The sequence below is a fragment of the Lepisma saccharinum genome, chromosome 3 (assembly GCF_977018435.1).
Source record: "Lepisma saccharinum chromosome 3, izLepSacc3.1, whole genome shotgun sequence".
NCBI lineage: Eukaryota > Metazoa > Arthropoda > Insecta > Zygentoma > Lepismatidae > Lepisma > Lepisma saccharinum.
The window spans coordinates 101485085-101503268 of NC_139231.1; the positions used below are offsets into that span (position 1 = coordinate 101485085).

General features: G+C 36.2%; 2 protein-coding genes across 2 annotated transcripts in view; one reads left to right on the forward strand and one right to left on the reverse strand.

Annotated features, from left to right (window-relative positions):
* Positions 1-5624, forward strand: part of Ubr1 (Ubr1 ubiquitin ligase) — a 134732-nt gene extending 129108 nt beyond the window's left edge. The window contains exon 29 of the mRNA XM_083119047.1: positions 1729-5624. Within this exon, the coding sequence (XP_082975173.1) occupies positions 1729-1928 (200 nt within the window). The 3' untranslated portion in view covers positions 1929-5624. The remainder of the gene's footprint in view (positions 1-1728) is intronic.
* An 825-nt stretch (positions 5625-6449) lies between these two features.
* The window catches only part of LOC145985922 (putative oxidoreductase YteT), a 75249-nt gene continuing 63514 nt past the window's right edge, over positions 6450-18184 (reverse strand). Inside the window, exons 4-8 of the mRNA XM_083120062.1 lie at positions 11274-11620; positions 10183-10318; positions 8750-9086; positions 7356-7569; positions 6450-6799 (exon numbers count right to left, since the gene is read on the reverse strand). Coding sequence (XP_082976188.1) covers positions 6690-6799; positions 7356-7569; positions 8750-9086; positions 10183-10318; positions 11274-11620 — 1144 coding nt within the window. The 3' untranslated portion in view covers positions 6450-6689. The remainder of the gene's footprint in view (positions 6800-7355; positions 7570-8749; positions 9087-10182; positions 10319-11273; positions 11621-18184) is intronic.

The window sequence follows — 18184 nt, forward strand, 5'->3', positions numbered from 1 at the left end:
CTTCCTTCAACAAACCATAAGTTTCTTTTTCAGATTTTCTGAGTTTCATAAGAAACTTTATACGCTGTTCCACTTTCACACTTAACATTTTTCCGACGGAGCACAGATGTACGGGTCACTTCATCCACAAGCTACAGCAGAACTGAGCACCGTGCACCCTGGGCAATCACACAGTCGAGGCAGGATATCACGTTATACATTCATGCACTGCCTGACCTTGACGTGCTTGCCGTTAGTCCATAGCAACATTAATCATTTTTTTTTCTTGCCACTCCTCGTATGGCATGTGGTTGTTGTGTGATCTGAACACACTAAAATGTGGCTTGGTAGCTCAGTTGGTAGAACAATGGTACAGTATGCCAGAGACCCAGATTCAAGTCCTGGTTGAGCCTTTTTTTCTGCTGAAATTTTTGTCGAATAATGTTGATGGTTTTAGCACAATATTGATATTGTGGACTTTGATCCAAAGTTATTGAACAAAACATGAGACTAAAATTAAGAAGAGGTGAATCGTTAAGAAAATGACAAGGCAAATGTACAAGGTGCATCACAGGAATGTGACTATTTTCTGATCCTTTCTCCAGTGTTTTTATATGTGACCAGCAGAACGTACAATTTCGTATCAGTTTGCCATGTCTCTTCTTACCTTTCTCAGAATAACCTTGCATGTAATCTATCAGTAAATTAAAAATACAGTTGGTTTTATGAATTGAAAAGATTGAAAAACTCAAATCATTTAACTATAAAAAAATAACCTAGACTAGTGATAGTACTGTTATTAGTGAGCTCAACATTCACTTGTAGGCAGCGCTTTTTTTCTGGGAAGAAAGGTTCCTGTACTCTTCAAGTTGTTTGGTTTTGTTATGTTCATCATGAGAACTACTCAAAGCATTGTTGTATGTTCATAAATAATCATCATTAAAAAGGTGCTGGTATGGCGTCCTGCCAGAAAAAAAAAAAAGCACTGTTGATAGGTTTACTAACTTAATTACTCCTTTCCTGCTTAAAAGAATATTTTAAAAAACCGAGATTGAACAATGACTAGGTGGCTACAATGCACACAGGCCATGAATCAATGAAGTTTGCTAATCATGTTTCGCTTCACATTTCGTTTCCCAATTTGGAAATGTCACCTGGCCAGGGCCAAGCTGCACAAGGTTAGGTGTTGGAGGGAGGGAGGGAGAGAGACAATTTGACTAATTCCTTCTTTATTCCTTTCTTATTTCTGAAGCCACAGTGATCAAGTCAATAGAGCATCTGACTGACTGATGTGACAGGCTGGCTTCAATTCCCAGGGTGGTTTGATCTCAGGTGTGAATTTTTCTGATGATGTCTTGGGGTAGAATAAAGGTGATTGGAGTGTGGTGCTTATCACATCACCATGAGAAAATGTGGCTCCATACCTTTACATGCTTTTTGGCCTCCCTGGCAGCATAGTGGTAATGTTGTCACAATGTATTCAAGAGCTCTTGGTTCGATACCCGGTGGAGGCACATTGCACAGTGGTTCAGATCTCATTTTAAACTGAAGGACCAGTCTCGATTAGCCTATCTGTGCATAAAGTGGACTTAAAACTAAAACTCAAACAAACAAACATAGGAGTGTTTTTATGTAAGTAATCCCGCCGTCAATTTACATCATTCATTCTCATCATTGAGAAAAGCCAGAAAAGATAGCGAAAAAGTAACATAAAATAAAAAATGTACAAAATGCAAAATTCCTTTTCAGGCTGTTACATGTCACCACCCTATCTTGACCAGTATGGTGAAACTGATCAAGGTCTTCGTCGAGGGAACCCGTTGCATTTGTGCGAGGAACGATACAAGAAATTGCAGCTTCTCTGGCTGAGCCATGGAATCCCTGAAGAAATAGCTCGCTCACTGGAGTCTAGCACCAATCTTGTAGCCACCCAGTGGCAGCATCTGTAGAATTCTATACTTTGAAAAGACAAAGAAAAAAAATGGTTGCACAATGTATATGCTAGAAATTCAGGACTCTCTAGCATCTTTCTTTACTTCATGCAAATATATTGTTGTGTGTATAAAAATTTACTGTAATTATCTTTATGGATTGTTAATAAATTTGTAACATAGACAGTGATTTTAAGTTTTTGAAGAATTTGAATGGGATGTTGTGTGCATAATGTCATGTAGTAGAGTAAATATATATATATACATACATGAATGTATCATGTATCAATGACTTCTACGTATGAACCTCAGTTTATTTTTTGCCTATCATAGTCCCCGTTGTATGTGTATTGATATATATACTTACAATGTGACGATAAACTATTAATAGATTATTGTGAAACCTTTTCCAAATAGGTGAAAAGTTGATCATAATTTATTTATTTGGATACAAAATAAAATGTATGCATTATTTGTACTGTATAGTTGCATTAGAATGAAGTTGTTCTATTGCATTTCAAGGAGTCTTAATGTTCTATACGAATGGTACTGATGTCGATTGATCTCCAGTAGCAATTGCAGTCCAATGCATTGAAAGGTAATTTCTCAGAAAACAATGTATTTTTGAGAATTGTTATTTTAAGCACCATAAGGTGACTTTTGGAGTCTAATTCAGAGTTGCAAAGCAGAGCTGTTCCTTGTTACAAATCATTTATAAACAGTTGAAATATTTCGATAGAAAAGCGTAATCATCAGCGTAAACAAGTTTCTAAATAATTTGGGTTGGTCTGTAAGTGAAATTATTTGTACGGTTATTTCAGGTATTGTCAACTGGTCAAAACACTTCTTGGCTTTTATTGTAAAATCACAAGCTTCAACCCAATATTTTTACATAATATTTGTACCACTTAAGTGTTGTTAGTAATGGAAAGAAAAGGAGACATACAATTATTGTAGATTATAGAAGAAAATACTATTGTTACAAGTACATACCATCAATTTTCTCTTCATTAGAAAGCTATTAAAATTTTTGGTATTAAATACAAAACTTTGGATTCTTTAACACCAAGAAAAGAGTTATGTTAAAATGTCAATGGTAAATGTGTATATATATTTTCCCCCATTTTCTGTTATGAGAAATTCAAGTTGTTAAAACATCTGCATGGATATTTAGACTTTTTGCAAATCATAGATAATTTTAATTTAATGTGTTTTTATTTCCAAACTCCATTTGTTTTAAGAATTCTTCATATATTAATTTCTTTATGATAGAAATAAAAATTTAAGAATAAGGAAGTAATTGTAATTAGAAAAGAAATATGCAATGATTAATCCTCTGAGCAGTGGTATTTCAGTACCAAATTATGAATTTTGTGTGTGAAATCAAAAAAGCTATACTGACTTCCATGTGTATACTCATTTCTTCGTGTCCTTTTGTACCATCTGATGTAATATTGTTTGTTTTAGTTTCAAGAGAAGTCTTCTCCTATCAATCATGCATGCAAAAATAGCACCTTGTAATGTTTTTCCTTCTTACCAGGTGATTGATATCCTTTGTTGCTAAGTTTTGTTTATTTTTTTATCTTTGCTTGATATCCATGACCTCTTTGCAGTTTGTTTTTCTTTGTCATTTTGATGCATTTAAGTATATTAACGCTGTTCCTTGACCTGGGTGTAATCTCCAGTGGAGGCACTTTGCAAAGTAGATTGGATCCCACTTTAAACTGTATGTCAAGTCATGATCAGCCTATCTGAGCGTAAGAAGAATTGAAAGTATCGACAACAACATTTTGGCTCAGTTAGGCATATCTCTCTTTCTCTCTTTCTCTCTCTCTCTCTCTCTCTCAACTTAATCCGTGAATTACCAGTGCAATTTCCACCGTTTGCATATGTTTCACCAGACATTCTCAACTGCGTGTGGTAGGAAATGCAATATCTTGTGGAGACCTCCCACGTGACGTAGTTCTATCGTCATCAGTTCATCACTCTGTAATGAATGGGTCCCGAGTTCAATATCAGGTGGAGGCACATGGTTCAGATCCCACTTTAAACTATAGGTCCAGTCCAGATTAATCTGGCATAATGTAGACTTAAAACAGAAACTAAAGAAAACGAACAAGGAATTCACAAATAACACATCTGAAGAAGAACTTCCAGAGTTTCTGCACCAATTGTCTTTGTATTGCTGTATCTTCAATTATCAATGCATGCTGAATGAATTACCCTGTATTAAGAATCAACTTCTTGGAAATATCTTTAAATCATTTCACTCATATTAGAAACAATGAATCATTGTGCAAATGAAGTTTCATTCACATTTTTGAAACCTTACATTCATTGCAAAATTTAGGGATATAAAATTACATGTAGACTAGATATTACAGGTGAAGTTGCCAAGAAACACCATGTATTGGAAATTTCTTGTTCTAAAATTTAAACAGTTTTTGTCGTTTTTGACAATTGTAGTTTTGATATTTTTATTCTAAACAGCACAATATAAAAAAAAACATAAAACAAGAGGTATATATCCTATATTATGCCCATGATTACTTGTCATTTTAAAATATACCAATATACACACATGCCACAGTGAGTTAAAAAATACCTGCATGAGAATTCCAAAGATATTGCTGATTGCAAATGGTTGCTAGATCGAGGCACACATTTAATATAATGTGATGCCTATTACAGAATCTTAACCATAACAAAAAAAATGTTTTCTACTCTCTGGAGCATTTTTGGTCGTGATAATGAATTACAATGTTTTTGAAATCTTGCATAATTCTGTCAACTATGCTAAGAAAAAAGATGTGTTCCTTATCCATTGGCATTAAGTAGCTGTGTAGCTATAAAATTTTCAAACTTCTGTTTTACAACTCATCAAAATGTACATATTTTAATAATAAATCTTACATTCTTTTTTTTCTAAGTTTTCCCTAAAATTGTGTGTACTAAAAAAGAAATATAATTGAAGTCAACTTTTAAAAATATTATAAATACTAAAAGAGTTTGGTAAGTGTTAAAAGATGATATTTTGAGTTTAATGTGTGTGAACTTTTGGAGATTTTGCCAGAATTTCTGTGGGGGAAAAATATATAAAAATACATTACAGCATCTCTAGCCATTCTAATTAACAATTTTGTACATTACTTCCAAACTGCTGATGTTTGTAAATGTAACACTTCAGGATTACATTAATATTGAATGCTATAGCTTTAAATACGTGAGAAATTACGTGAATGGTTCACAGACAACTGTCTACAACAAGTGAAGAAATAAAAGAACAAAAAAAAAATTAGTGTATTTTTATGATATTGTCCAGAAGACATTACATGCAAAAACTTTATTTTTATCCGATTTCAGCCTTAAACTTTGCATTTTTCTTAACTATGTTGTAAGTAATGGATGTAAGTAATATTATAACTTTCTCTCGTCAGTATATGGTGCAAATAATTTTGTTAAGCTCCCTTGAAATTTTCACCTGGTGCATGCGAGAGGTGCTTATATTTTCATTCAGAAAGTGAATTCTTTTTAAATGCACAAAGAAAACTATGTGACAATTGAGTGCTTCCTTTATTTAAATTTTGGACTCCTTTTTGCAATTTTTTGTTGTGGTTGTACATTTTTAGAGCATAATAATTGGCACATTGAAGATATGTATTAATTTTTTGTACAAAGTTATATTAGTACTTCAAATAAACATATAAAAATCCATACATTTTTTTATTTATTTCCCATTTATTTACTACTGTTTGGTATTCTGTTGTAACATGGTTGCTCTTTATTAGAGAACATATGGAAAGAGTAGTTAGTGTAAGAATTGAATTTACTGATAATGAAATCTTTTCCACTCAATATAAAATTTATCAATACACCGTTCTCAATGACCTGTGAAAGTCAGGGAAATCAAGTCATGAATGAAGAAGTCAGGGAATTTTGTAAAAACTTTTTAAAACCTTGTTATTTAGCGTCGCTTTTCTGCCATTTGTGGCTAATTACAATGATGAGAATGAGTTGTGATGTGAAGAAATTGATGAATTGACACTCACAAAGAACACCCTTGCTGGGGTTTGAACCTGAAACCCCCTGACATCATAATGTGGTGTGCTAACTACTCTGCCATGTTGGTCAGCCCTCCTCCTCAGTGAGTGTGTTTATATTTTGTTTTTGTTCGTTATTGTTTAATGAACAAGATAGCATTCTGTTAAAAGAGCAGATGACAGTATGGTCCTGTTTAAGAAAAAAAACAATCACATCGAACCAGCCATAGCCATTGTCAAAGCTTGCTGCATCCCTGTTGGCATGCCAGAGTTTTTTTCCTTGCTTCTGCAGTGAAGCAGACAATGTGATTGCGTCAGCAACAGTGTCCTTGTGGCTGAGATGAACTAGTGGGAATCCGGTAGAGCTATACCTTTTGCACTACAAATTTAAAGTTTCTGCCATAAAAGTGATCATAAATCAAATAAAAAAAAAAAAATTGACTACCAGATAATCAATACAAATTTATTGCTTATATCGATCAAGTATAATAGATTAAGAAGTTTTCATTTCTTTTTCTGTTATAAAACTCTTACATTAATACAAAATACAATGCATTCTCGTAAAGATAACATTATACAAGCGTTTATTTATAATAAATAGATATAAAAAAAAATTAAATTGCAAGATACATATTCATGTACATAAATGTCATTATGAACATTCTTGTGTGTTGAATGCACATCTCCTAGTGCTATCTTAGTAGATGGTACACACATAATCATGTGCTAGACACTTGTTTCATGTTAAAGTCCAATTTCCATCTTTGGCGAGCTTTGCAATTTTCTTATTCTTTCGAGATTCTTCTGCAGCAAACACCACCTGGTGACTTTCAAGTGACTCCCTTGGACCTGGAGAAAAAAGAATTCAAAAATTATTTTCATTAGAGGCACATTTCTGTAACAACCTAAGGTTATTTTGTCCCAGAAACGTTTTTTGATTAACTCGATAGATGTTTTATTTTAGTGTGCATTGGATTTAATTTTTTGGTTTCAAGGGCTGGCTTTGTTGATATCTGAGTAGCAAGTCAGAAGTAGACCAATTATATGGTTTACAAAAGAATGATGTAGGTTTCTCTCTTATGTTGCTGGAAGGAAGTTCATCAGAGGTTTTTCTCAGACACCAGGGCAGTTGATTTCAATTTTTTTCCTCCTTTCGTAAAACCTCTCATGATATTCCAAGATCTGAAAAATTACACGTGCTTAGAATTCCTTCTAGAGAATTCATGTGAATCTTTGTGTGATTTGCTTTCACTGTTGTCTAGATATTATCAGTAGTTTAATAGACTTGCATAGTAATCTATATGCCTTTGTGGCATGTAATGTTTAAGGGGTAGCTTTACCTCTTTACCGTAATTGTTTTTTATCTAACAATGTAGCTAATGAAATACAAGTGTAAATATCTTACCTGTTCTGATAAATCTCCAGTCTTGAGTTGCTACAGCTTTAATGAACGAGTCAATAATGAAATAATCAGCACCTCCATGATCTGTCATTCGTGTATCTGAAGGTGGAGCTTTATCTGGAAACACCTCGCAGCTCTTTCCAGTCATGAAATCGTTAACAACAATTGGCCCTTCATCTTCACCATTCCACACAATCTCCCCTCGTGATCCAAATATCTTCAAAAACAGAGAATTTATAAAGTAAGATATCAACTTTAACCACATTGTGTATGAGAAGATTTCTTTTTATGTTTACTTACAGTCACTACAAGAACATAAGCGATTTTTAATGTTGCAGAAATTACTCACATCATATATTTATTTGTAAATCAGTAACATCAAGTTTATACTCAAACAATATAGGGACCATTCAGAATATGAGTTAAATAATGGACATTGCTAACAATGCTTTACTAGATGATATTGTTATAGATAGCCAACCACAAGAACAATGAATGTTCATTCACTCTTAAGGTTCGAGTAGAAGAAAACATAGAAGGGGGAAACTTCGTAACTTCCTATTTCCAGATTTGAGATTTGTTACCTGATATGTAGTACTTGGGAAGCCAAAGATGTAAGTAGAATTTTGGGGGGAGGAAATGGTTTTCAAGAATACCTTTTCTCACACATACATGCTGATTTATTTCCATTTAACCTGCATTCAAAGTAAATACTACGAAGAATGCATTCAAAGTAAATACTACAAAGAAAAAATTCAATTAACCTGCATTATTATTATTATATACAAACTTGTAAAACACGTTACTTTTAGTTTGAATAGTTACACAAAAAAATCAAACATTGAATCATGTTTATACTTACATAGAGCTATTGCTAGAGACTTCAAGGATAGTATTCAGTGCCCCCAGCAATCATCTTAGCCAACTTCTAATTTTTCTTTTAGAGGAGGACAATTTGGAAGACCTTTTCTAATTATGTATGTTCCAGAACAACAACATTAATTTAACAGGGCAGCAATAATTAAAAAATAAACTTTGTGATCTCTTGCAGAAATGTTTGTCTTGCAAGTACAGTGACGGAGAAAGTTTTGCCAATTTTATTTGCAAAAAATCTTTGCTTTGAATTTTTAATTACTAATATAAAAAAAAGTATATAGAAAATAAAGAAGGGGGAAATTGTAGAGGTTGTGAAAGAAAATGTAGAGGAGAGGAAATTCTCTGGCTTCCCTCCCCCCTGCTTCAATTACAAAATTGGTTGTTAAGAAAGGCTTGGCTACCTTCATATTGTTGTAGGCTAAATTAAGTTAAATAATGAACATTGTTAAGAATGCTTCATAAATTTGTTATAATGACTAGTCCCTAATGAAAGGAAAAAACACTTTGCTACAAGTGCCTACCTTAGTTTCTCTGGTGCATAGACCTTGACTGAAGGCTACCATAGTAAGTGATGCTGTGGTCCCATCCTCAAACTGGAGATTTACGACCTGATTGTCGCAAACATCATTGTCGCACTCATAGACACATCTACCGTATGGGCCAGTGAGCAAAGCATCCTTCACCGCTGCTTGGTAATTGTGGGCTGGAAGACCTTCTATGTCGCACACTGCTGAAACGGGCCACACTGGGCCCGTTGGCTCTGGATCTAAGTACAACTTCTTAGCCGAGTAAGGGCATCTCTCTTCCACTGGGCAGTCAAGGCAACGGGCTCCTGCTCCGATTGGTTTCTTCTCCTGCCTCAAACAAAAATGGATAATATTGAAAAATGCATTCTTAGTCTTGAAGAATCTGACAGACTAATTTTGCAATTTACATTTAATTCTTGCTTTTTGACTTTTCTATTTATTTCATTTTTGTTATTTTACATTGTTTTTCTAACTCTTGGGTGCAATATGCCAATGAACATCAGTGATTTACCCACACACCCCTAACACCCTGCAAAATTTCTTCAAGACTCACCTAAATATTTTTGCAAAGGCCCAAATTCTGGCCATTTTGGCTCTAAATTTATCCTAAATTTGAACTTATCTCCCGCCCCCTCATGTAAAATTAAGGATAAATCCCTGATGAAAATGAATGGTGAACTTGGGTCGAACCTGGAACCTGCAGCTTTATAGTACGTTATGCTGATAGTTCCTTAGGGGAGCAGTTTCACTAAGTGTCATGATGTCAACATTCCCCGTATTTCTAAACACATGACAAAAATATAATGTTATTAATTTTAAACTACAGATGCACTGGCAAGCATACAAAATTAATATTTTTTTAAAGGATGATCTAGCAACTATGTCATTAAGAATTGGTTTTAACACAGATGGTAGATGATGCTTCAGGAATGGTTTCTGCAATAAACTTATGGCTGGAAATGTATTACTGAATTACAGCTATAGTTGAGTAGAAGAAAATATCAATACAGAAAAGAAGTAAGTTGTGAGCAGTGTTAGTCAGCAAGGATGCTGAAACTTTCCTTTTTATTTAATGTTCTTTTCTCAATATTTAGGATCTTTATTCCTTACCATTATTATTAAATATCCTTTTACAATTTATGGCTGTTCATTAATTTTGCATATTTTTGTGTTCAAATTTTTTGTGTTAGAATTGTCATTTTCTTGAAAGAATTCTTGAAGCTTTCTGGGCATTGAATTATGAAGACATTCTCTTGAGATATCTGATCTGGCTGATATCCTGAGAGAATGACACTATTGTTATTTTATTTCTACTTTTGAAAAATGAGATTAATTTCACTCAGTTCTTTTCTGCCTTTTGATTTTATATAAAGTACAATCAACATTAAATTTATCTTTAATATCAATGAAGCAGAACAAAACCTTACTTGAAATGCTTAAGAGTTCCAAATGAAGAGACTTGAATGCATCTTTTCCCATTCATCCAATAATGGATGGCATCCATGTCATGACAACATTTTGCCAAAAGCGAGAAAGTGCTCTCTCCAGTTTTTCTCCAGTTTCCTGTTAAAGATATTAAAAGCTTGTGAATATTACATTGCTTACTCTAGTTCAGTTTAATTATGTAAGGCTCACAAACTGTATCCATTTTCAGAAATTTCTTACATATGTCTTTTCCTTTATTGGCATTAGTATTAAATTTTTCACCCTCTCTATTTGGAATGTCTGCTGTGCCACTAGAGTTATAAATGTATTATTCTCAAATTTTGAGGATTTCTGAAGTTTTCCAAGGTTTGCTTTAAGTCCACTTTATGCACAGATAGGTTAATGTACCTCCACTGAAAAATGAACCTGGGGCATGAAGAAATCTCTTCTAATCTAACAATTGATTACTGTTTTTAATTCCAGATGATTTTTTAAAACTTCTATGACATTGAGACATAATTCAATAAAGTAATATTATTGCAATATCATGAGTTTATGAACTGATGAATCATTGCTAACTAGCGCTCTAGCCTTCTTGAACCCGAAGGTTCATGGCTGCAGCATCACAGGCCTTCCAACTGTCCCTGTCCTGAGCAAGATCTATATACTCTTTTCCATCCCTACCAATTTCCCTTAGGTCCATCTCAACATTATCCCTCCATCTTCGTCTCGGTCTTCCTACTGGTCTCTTACCATCAGATTTCCCAACAAGAATCCTGTAAACTCTTCTTTCCTCTCCCATTTGTGCCGCATGGCCTGTCCACCTAAGTCTTCTTGATTTAATCGTTCTAATATCTGGACATGAATACAAATTATGTACTTCTAAATTATGTAACCTTCTCCACTCATCATTGGACACCAATTATTAAGGAATGATTTGGATATGAGTCTTATTTCAATAGAAGTCCACGATTTCTTTCAAATTATTGTTATAGAAATGTTCTCTAATTGCATTTTTTTACAGAATTTCTAAAACTGTCTTTGAAACTATGAAAGTTATATTAACAATAAATAGTCAACTGAATATTCTTACCTCTGACATATGAATGTGCAAAGTGCCAGAAACCAACATTTTCTATGTGATTAATGTGACAAATTTCTCCAACAATGCCTGCATCTATAAGCTGTTTTATTTTCATAACTGGAGGAAAATTCCTGAGTACATGGCAAACACATAACATGACACCAGCTTGTACAGATGCACTGTAGATGTCTCTGCAGTCTTCTTCTTTTACTGCCATTGGTTTCTCAAGCAGGATATGATAACCCTTTTGAGCAAATGCAACTGCTGGATCGCGATGCAGTTGATCTTGAGTTGTTATGAATACACAGTCTGCCATCTTCTCTGCAGCTAAAGCACTCTGCCAATCGACATACAACCTGCAATGGGAATATAGATTAGATCAAAGTGACAATAATGATGTAGCTCCATAACATATTTTCCATGCTCCTTACTTCACTTGAAAATAAGTTTTAAACAATTGATTGGGTGCTATGTAGTAGGGTTTAAAACTTTTGTAATAAAATCCTCGCCTCTCATTGGTCAATATCTAACACGTGCTTCTTTGAGAGGTAAATATTTTTATAACCTAAACAAGTTTCAACTTGACCCAGCAGAAACGTTGTGAGTCATCGCTCAAATATAAAACCCTAGAGTAACATTATAAAGAAGCACAGCCTGGCAAATATTATACTCTAATTGAAATATTTTACCCAAAAGTAACTCTAAAGCAAGGTGAATGAAATATAGTCATCTCCACATGTGAACCTTAGAGCAACACCTACAGGCCCGTAGCTAGAGGGGAGCAACTGCCCCCCCCCCCCCCTTGAGAGCCTGCTTTGCCCCCCTGTGAAAAATACAGAACACATTCCTACCTGGAATTCTAACTAATCTTTACAATTATATCATCTGTTACTCTAGCAACATAACAGAGACACTTATTGATTTTGTGATTTATTAGGGTCTATGGATTCAGACTTCGGAAAATGATTCTGCAATTTTCAGTATCTAGAACAGTTGTGACATTTTGAGTAGTCTTGTATTAAAGGTACGCAATGTGTTTGGATGTTTTTTTTTTTTGGATGTGTTGCTATGAACTTGGAATTGCTTAAATTTTTGTTTCCAAGTTTACCTTTTGGTAATAGTGATTCATGTGGTAGAAAGGGGGAGTGGATATTTGATTTTTGTTACTTAGCGTTGCTTTTCTGCCACTTCTAGCTAATCGTAACAATGAGGGATGACTTGAAATTGATGAAGAGACACTCATAAACAGTGCCGCAACCACAGGGGGCATTGTCCCCCCCCCCCCTACCTTAGACAGAAGTCCATTCTAGGGAAGGAAACATTGAAGTAAAAAAAACAAGACTAGGAGAATCTAAGAATGGCAGGGCAATTGGGTACTCATGATGGAATTAGTTTCTATGTGTTCCTTGCATTTTTCTTCCAGACGGCCAAGGGCACTTGCAAGGGGCACAGAGGAGCAATTGCTCGCCCTCGATTTCAAATGTTATACAAATAAAAATACATTTCGTAAAATTTTCTTCCTCGCTTCGCTCGCATTCTCTGCTATTCTTATAGTCTAAGTTCAGAGCCATAGCTATGGGGCGGCGGGAGTCAGCCCTGCAAGCCAAACAATCTATACGAAAAAAAATGTCATGGCACCCCGTAAAATTATTTGCACCCTATTAAAACAATTTCTTTCTGTGAAACTTAATATGAAATATTAATGATGACACTGTAATCCAAGAAGTCATTGATCAATCAAGGTATTCCTATTTGTTTGTCAGGTGTCAAAACATGTATTTCAACTATAATACGAGGCTTGTCCAGAAAGTAAAGATACAAACACATTTGCACGTTAGGGGAAAAATGTGTACCAAAGTTTGCAACACTGGCAGTAACTGTGATCCATACGACGAGGATTGGGAGTGAGTCGTCAGTGCTGCGCCGAGTCTTGTGTGAGGAACACGCATTGTAAATGGCAGCGGCGATACCGAATCCCGCCAAGTGCGAAGTGCGCACTGTGACCAGGTTTTTGCAGGCACAAGGAAAGCATCCATCGGAGATCCACCGAGAAATTGTGACTGTGTACAGGAACGCAATGAATCGTCAAAATGTGGCGAAATGGTGACGTGCCTTGGCAGAAGGTCGAAGTGATGTTCATGATGAAGAGAGAAGTGGGAGGCCGTCCGTGATCACTGACGAACTTCGCAATCGTATTGAAGCAGAGGTGCGTGCGAGTAGGCGGGTGACAATTCGAGAATTGTGTGTGATGTTTCCAGACAGTTCAAAAACCACTATTCATGAAGTTGTGAGTGGGTTAGGGTACAGAAAGTTGTGTGCACGCTGGGTCCAAAAACATTTGACTGACGAACACAAAACCAAACGACTGGGATATGCACTGGACTTTCTTACTCGCTACGCAGAAGAGGGAGATTCATTCCTGGACTCCAATGTGACAGGTGATGAAACATGGGTGTTCCACCATATGCCAGAATCCAAGCAGCAGTCACTGCAGTGGTGCCATACCCATTCTCCAAAAGCCAAAAAATTCAAAATGTCAATTTCAACCCGCAAGCTGATGGCAACCATTTTCTGGGATCGCTACGGCATCCTGCTGGTGGAATTCATGCCGCCTGGAAGAACGATTAATGCTGAAACCTACTGCCAGACTTTGAAACATCTTTGACGTTCAATTCAAAACAAACGGAGAGGCATGTTGTCAAGTGGAATCCGCTTTATTCATGACAACGCCCACCCCCATTCAGCGAATGTCACCAACGATCTGCTTGCACAGTTTCAATGGGAGGTCCTTCACCATCTGCCATACAGCCCCGACCTTGCACCCAGCGACTACCACCTGTTCCAGTACCTCAAGAAAAATCTTGGTGGGAAACACTTTGCTGACGACGATGAAGTCAGGGAAGAAGTCACAACTTGATTCTAGATGCAGGCGGCGGATTTCTACGATTCAGGGATACAAATACTTGTTCCGTGTCTGAACAAATGTTTGGACAATGGTGGCAATTATGTGTAGAAATAGCCTCTGTATCAGTGTATCAAGTGTAACTTTAGTTGCGAGCAATACATTTATTTTATATCTTATTTTTGGTTTGTAACTTTACTTTCCAGACAAGCCTCGTATAATACAAGTCGCACAATATTTTGCAAAATAGTTAACGTAACCAGTAGGCAAACATTGTCTGTAGTGATGCAAGAGTCTCCCCTTTGAAGGAAATAACAGTCTGTGGTGGACTAAGGGATCCATGATTTAATGTTTTAGCAAATACAAAGAAATGTATTATAAATTTTTACACAAGTCATCAAAGCGTAGATAATAGGTAACCATTGTTATTTAATTAATTCGATTTTTCTTGCATAACACAACACAATGGTGTTGGATTCTCGTTAGATTCCTTTGTGCGTAAAAAAAAACTTGCATACTGGAAACTAAGAGGGAATCATTATGAGGCATGATTTATAAAGAACTCCCTTAATCAGTTCTGCAGAGAGCCCCAAAGCTGTTGGTACATATTAGTCATCTATTAACATTATTGACCTGTAAATATCAAGTACATACAGTCAGTCCCTATTAGACTATTTATGTTAAACTTTATATTCTTTGGCAATCTGGAAAGGTCATTATCGAAATATTGTTATTTGATGTTGCTCGAAGTTTTTTTTTGTTTGTTTGTTGTAGTTTCTGTTACTTATCTCTTTTGGGGGAGGAGTAAATGCCTCTGTGTATCCTGCTATATCTGCCAATGCGACACAATATATTAAAAATTTGCCCCCTCTAGGATTGACTTGCCCCCCCCCCCCTTCCCCCTACAAAGAATTCCTGGCTACGGGCCTGAACACCTAAGAACCACAGCCTAGTAACTATTATTCTGTATGAAAAGATTTTCTCAGGCTATGGACCAGGTGAGTTTTGGAAAGAATGCTTTAGAGATCTAATGTCACTTCAGGGTAGAAGTGCAATGCTGAGCGTTAACCTGGTGTACATGTGTTCGGAGATGGAGGTTCTCGATGAAGATGGCAGACCAATTGGGAGCCATTTGTGCTGCATCGGCACTGCTGGTTGACTATCGCTAGCCAGGCTGGGCCCAGTTCAAGCCCTGTCTCATGATTAAGATTCGGTTTTTCCCATGATGTGGTTCCGTTAGTTTGATGATTTGGCTATAATTTCTGTTGCTGAAATCTATTCTGTGGCCCTCGTTGATTGAATGTTCTGTTAGTCCCAACTTTTCTGGATGGAAATTCTTAATGTAACTTGTATGCTTTACCACATTTGTAGGTAATACAGTAAATTCCAGGTGTTTTGAGTCCAAAATTGTCCTTGGAGTTGCATAGTAGGCTTCTGATATTTGGTGGTGGTTTGTGAATGTTTTTTTTATATTGTGTTTCCTGTGAATGCAGCTTATAATTTGTTATTTGTTTGTTCAGAACAGGATACATTTCCCAATTATGTGGGTCGTTCAATATATAAGTTTCCGTATGCTGTAAAAAAAAATATTTTTAAGATACATTAGAAAACTATACATACATGTGTAGGAGGATCCTTCCTCACTTCTCCATATAATCCCCATAGAGATTCAGGCATTTGTCCCACCGTTGCACCAATTTCTCCATACCCTTTGCAAGAAAATCATGGCTCTGGTTATTGAGCACTATTCTCACATTCCGCTTCACTTCTTCATCTGTTTCGAATCAGCAGTGATGTGCACTGAGGAGTAGCTAGTCTAGCAGAGATAGATCAATCAATCTCACGTCTCTATTATTTTCAAATGACAATATTTATTGTCTTGTTAAAGCCACAGTTCATATGCAACACTTCCTTTTCCACGCGCTTGTCGTCCATCGACATGATCCGCGGGTAAAGCTGGCTGTGGATACCCTAGCTCGCTCTTCGTCCGCCTGACCAGTTTCCAGGTAGAAACGGCCTACCCAAGGAAAAGGAAGATTTCTACCTCTACCTCTTTTGCCCCCTCGCCCCCTGCTGCAATGGTTGAAAGCCCAGGCTTTCAGGTCCCCCAGTCTATCTCCTGTAGGACAGATAGGGGATTTGTTTCTCATATATTTTTTTTGTAAATCCTCTAAAGAACTCAGGGTAAAATTTTCTGCAGTACTTATGTTCTCTGTATTTACACAACCTTTTACACGTTGTACAATATGTACGTATGTATAATATGGGATGTAGTTTTATTATTTATGAAATGGGAACGTGTTATGTGCAGACAATAATGTTATGTTTTCTTTCTTTTTTTTTTCAAATATGGAATATATAATGATTAAATTAGAAATATGTGCTCAGGCTCTCTCTCACTCTCGTTTTAGTAGTGTTTTATTTAAATATACTAAAATCTCTTGGCCTCTAACAGATGTATTTATTTGGGCAAGAACGCGTGTTCATATCGTTGTTGGTTTGGTTTATTTTACTTTGCTTTTCTGCCACATTTGGTTATCGCGAAAAGGATGAGTGATGATATGATGAAATTGATGAAGGGACCTCATATGAACAATCCAGGCCAGGATTCTAACCTGTGATGAGTGCGCATTCTTGTCCTATGTGTTGTGCTCCGTTGGGCAGCCGTTCCCACCCCAATTCTTCAATTTTGTGTTGTGTTTGCACTGCTGAGTGGGGGCGAGCGTTATCGTCAAGAAGAATGACACCAGCTGACAGGAGACCTGGTCGCTTATATCGAATTGCGTTTTTCAGTTTATCCAATGTTTGACAATAACGGTCAGCATTAATTGTTCTTCCTCGTTCCAAAAAGTCCATAAGCAGAACGCCTTTAGGATCCATGCTTCTGAACTCCTTATGACGCGAGCCCGCGTTTTCTGAACAAGCATTTACTTTTCGCCCTTGAGCGCATGCGCCTTTACGTCTGATAACGAATCGATTGTTGTTCCTTGTAGACGAAGGATGGCACTTGTCAACCATGTGCTTTTTTTTAATGACATTGCTTTATACAATATTTTATAGCACAGGGAAACTTATATATTGAACGTCCCTAGTATGTTGAGCATAATACACTGTGAATAAATAGCAAGATAGAAGAGAGAGAAAAAAAGAATACATGAAAGTATGAACGTCTATATACACAATATTTACATCAATTTATGAACTTATTGTTGTGATTATCTTTTTTTTCAGCACACTACGTGAGTCTGTGAACATATCAAAGTCTACAGTTTTTAATAGTTCATTCACCATGTCTTGCATGCGCACTGCAGGTGAAAACCTATGTGTGTTGACCCTTGACCTCTCCGTGTAGAATAATTTTCGGTTTCTTGCACTGTGTTGGCCTACATTAAAGTTTATACTTTCTAACAGTGCAGAACACTCACAGCCGTGATTAATCAGTGTCTGTAAAAAAAAATGACGTCACTGACGACTCTTCTGTTGAACAAAGTTTCCAGACCGAAATGCTTGCATAAAGATGTATAGTTATTTTTGTGATATTCAATGTTCACCTTGAAGCACAGCCATTTCACAAACTGCCTTTGGACGCTCTCCACTTCCTCTTGCCATGTTTTGTACTGTGGATTCCATATGGGACTGCAGTATTCCAGTACTGGACGAACGAGTGCGTAGTATATTTTTACAACCGTAGGCACAGAAAAATTAACAGAAAATTTCTTCTAATGAAACCAACTAGCTTTATGCAGCTTTTCACCAAGGCTTGATAATGAGTGTTGAACGACAGTTCAGATATGAAGTTGACACCGAGGTGAACGACAACTCTCGTACTCCTCACCGTCGAGCTGCCAATTTTATATTCGTGTGTAATGGTTGTTTTCTTGTTGGTGAATGACATTACGCTGCCTTTATTCACATTTATGATCATTCCCATCTGCTTACACCAGTTTGCGAAGGAGTTTAGGTCGTCCTGCAGCGTGTGACAGTCATTCAATGAGCTGATTGGGTAGTACAGTTTCAA